Genomic DNA, 3,646 nt, shown 5'->3' on the forward strand with positions numbered 1-3,646 from the left:
TAAGAGACAGGGTTTTTCATGTTGGCCAAGCTGGTCTCCAACTCCTGACCTCAAGTGATCTGCCCACCTCAGCCTCCCAAAATGTTAGGATTACAGACATGAGCCACTGTGCCTGGTCTGATTCTTTAACTAGAGTAATAAGTGTGTCTAATACTTCTTATGTCCTGTAGCATGTAGAGTCTGTACCACACAATTTCACATTTGTATGCTGCTTGGTATTATTTATTTTGGTTCGCATGCATGTATGTATGTTAAATTGTCATGTCATCTATTTCTTATATGTCTTTCAGTGCCCAGCACACAGGAACACTTTGACAAAGGATTAATTGGTTTGTTCTTTCCATGGAAGGATGTATGTATAATTGAACTTCATCTTTTTTTTTTTTCCAGGAGAGAAAGGCCTTGGGAAAACAACTGGGAAGAAGTTATGTTATAAAGGTTCTACGTTCCATCGTGTGGTTAAAAACTTTATGATTCAGGGTGGGGACTTCAGTGAAGGTAGAGCTAAAAGTTGTGTTCCTAAGAACTCCATCTGTCAGTTTTCAAATGATCTCACTATTACTTTTAGTTGTACATACTGTGTCAGTTACAGTATGATGTAAAATGTGGTCAGTGAATAGTTAGTTGTTGGATGAGTGAATGTTATAGATCCAAAATGTATGAAAAAGCAAGTACCACGTAAGACATTTTATCTTGTTTTTATGCAGTTTGTTTTAGTAATACTAAAGTTACTTAGTGACATTCCTTGACAATGAATGCCAAAGTACTGTCTGATTGCTTTTGTTCTAGAATGTTTTGGTGTTATTACTGTTTGAAATAAGTGGGTTGTGAAGATCGCTTTTTTGATAGTATTTATTGTAATAGGATTTGACACGTTTTAAAGATGAAGTTAATTGAGGATTCTGCAAATTTTGATTACTACAGCAATTATAACGTTCCAAGGTTTCCTTCAGAAAATTGAAGCCATCAAAAATGATTTATGTGTTAGTATATTTTTAATGTTCATTATGGCTTAATGTAGCTCATTATTTGCAGGTAATGGAAAAGGTGGAGAATCAATTTATGGTGGATATTTTAAAGGTAAGGCTTAATATTTTATGGTCTTTTGTTTCAGTTCTGATATTAAAGCAAGTTTGATCATATACTTTTAATGAGAAGAGGTTTACTTATAGTTCACTTTTTGCATGAAACTAATGCTGCATGAAAATACTTTATTTGCATGAATTTGGGGATAAATATATTGGAATATATAATTTTTAATTGACAACATTAATTAAGGCTAACTTTATGGTTAAACATGACTTTCAGCATGGAGGTTAGGCAACTATATACATGAAAACTCCTATCTTCCTGCCTAAAACTGTCAACATATTCTTTTGTTTATAGAGAATGTGGTCTTTTGCAAAATGAAAAGGTAAGAGAACAAAGTTCAGTAACACAAACTCCAATTCTGTTCCCTTGCACCCTTCCTAATAAATTTATGGACAGTCTGGGTCAGGTTGTGGCTGGATTTCTATATTGCTTGAAGACTTGGAAAATTCTGTGTATTATTTCATACATGCATCTGTATCTTTTTTCGTTTCTCAATGGGTTATTGATTTCACATCAGGGAAAAGAATCTAGTTGTGGGTTTTTTTCCCCCAAACCAAGCAATTTCTTTGAATAAAAGTTGGTATTTCCTCCTTTTTCAAAGGTTTGTATGTTTTCTTTTGTGTATATTAGAACTATGACTGTGTTTATTCTTACAATAGTAGCATCTGCATAAATCTAACTATTGCACTTGCCCCAAAAAGCCTTAGAAAAGTCAGTTGAAGAGATTTATGATGAGATCTAATAGTACTAGATTTTAACGCTATAATAGCTTCAGTGTTATAATAGTCTTTTATATTTCCTTTGGGGGAAAATGGATTACTACTGTTTTTCAGAAGCCTGTTCCCAAGGTAATCACTTTTTAAAGTTTTCTGTGTTTCTGTTTGTTCTGAAGGAGATATGTTTGTATGAATGTTAAAAGGAAATTTAAATTGGTTTTCAAGGATATTTCTGCTGGATTTAAAATAACTCTAAGTGATCTTTATCACAGATTTTTTTTCCTTTGAACTAGTAGGAAACAGCTATTTAGCTAATTCTATTATTTAGCAATTTAAAACTAATGCTCTAGGCCACTTTGTGGTTGTTCCTTGTGGCAGATACTTTTGTATCTTAAAATTGTATTTTGCTATTTAAATTTTTGTTTTCACAGGACTTTCTTCCTTAGAAAATTTTGTGATACAATTGAGTATAATCATAATTTAGATATGTTCCTGTAACTTGCTATAACATAATTATTTTTGGTCTCATAGTCTAGCTTCAATTCAGTTGAATAATAAATTTACCATATAAAAATTAAGCACCTAAGAAAATTATTAAACTTCTTCCACGTATAGTACGTTAGGCAAGCTAATTGGAAATTTGGAGGAAGTGAGCTAGAAATTTTTCTAAAATTTTACTAGTTTTCCCTGAAAGTTAATAACTTAAGTATCATTTAGCCAAAGTATGTTACTACTAAAAGTGACTGTTCTAAGGCTGTTTGTATAAAGTATTAAATATATGTTCTTTTCCCCAAGGCTTTAATTAGTATCTTTTGGCCTTTTTATGCTTTTGTTATTTGATTAGCTTAAATTTTTTTTCTGAGTATTCAGTCAAGTATCTGTACTGACCAGAAGAGGAATTTCATCCTTTGCTTTCTATTTATTACTTGAACATTACTTTAAAGTGACTTATAATTGGAGACTGACAAATTTGTGTTTTCTTCAAACAGATGAAAACTTTATTCTCAAACATGACAGAGCGTTCCTTTTGTCAATGGCAAATCGAGGGAAACATACCAATGGTTCCCAGTTTTTCATGTGAGTAGGCATAATTCAGAGATGAGCTTTTCTTAAACAGAGAAGCGCTGTTCATGAGAAAGATGGTATAGTTAAACCAAGTTAAATGCTAAAATTCTGTCAGTTTGATTTTTTACTATTAGTTTCTAATGTCTTAGTAACTTGTAAGGTCTAACAGCTGCCTCAGCATTCAGCATTTATTCTGGATTAGGAGAATGGGACTTAAAAAACTTAAACATTGTTTTAAAAATACGCCGTCATCTTCAGAAAAGATGACGGCATATTTAAGCCCCTGTTAAATCTGAGTGCTTACTTTACCAATACTATTGAACATAAACTATTGAATGTGTAAAAATTGTTCATAGGAGAGGATTCGGTTCGTGCACCCTCAGCAGGGAGAGCAATTTGAGTAAACCATGGCATGGTGGTTTTTCTCTTACTGTTGCTCTCTGAGGCAGTTTTGAGAGACATACTATTATTTTTCTCATGTTATATAGAGATAGATGACCAATTGAGCCAGCATTTTTAAAGACTCAGATTTTATGAGATCTCCATGCATAATTGAATTAATCCAATGTTGCTGTCATTTCCACCAAAATTTATGAGATTGTCACTCAGGAAACTTAAGAATACTAAATTTGCTTTTGAAAAAGCAAATATCTTTACATGTATGTGCATTGCGCAATCAAAACCTACCTTTTTCTCATCTGAAAATTCTAAATAAATCCTTTGGCATACTTTTAGTTATATTCCTTTTTTTTTTTTTTTTTTTTTTTTTTTTT

General features: G+C 32.1%; 1 protein-coding gene across 8 annotated transcripts in view; it reads left to right on the top strand.

The window, feature by feature from the left end:
• NKTR (natural killer cell triggering receptor) overlaps nt 1-3,646 on the top strand; it is a 46,298-nt gene that overhangs the window by 15,070 nt on the left and 27,582 nt on the right. For 5 of the 8 annotated variants that reach the window (XM_017540969.2, XM_017540970.1, XM_037742911.1 and 2 more), the window contains exons 4-6: nt 391-498; nt 1,036-1,080; nt 2,798-2,885. In XM_017540969.2, the coding sequence (XP_017396458.1) occupies nt 391-498; nt 1,036-1,080; nt 2,798-2,885 (241 nt within the window). Of the gene's footprint in view, nt 1-390; nt 499-1,035; nt 1,081-1,386; nt 1,415-2,797; nt 2,886-3,646 lie in introns of all 8 variants that reach the window. The other 3 variants (XM_017540976.2, XM_017540973.2, XM_037742912.1) reach the window with 2 other exon arrangements.

The sequence above is a fragment of the Cebus imitator genome, unplaced genomic scaffold (genome assembly GCF_001604975.1).
Source record: "Cebus imitator isolate Cc_AM_T3 unplaced genomic scaffold, Cebus_imitator-1.0 Scaffold129, whole genome shotgun sequence".
Lineage (NCBI taxonomy): Eukaryota > Metazoa > Chordata > Mammalia > Primates > Cebidae > Cebus > Cebus imitator.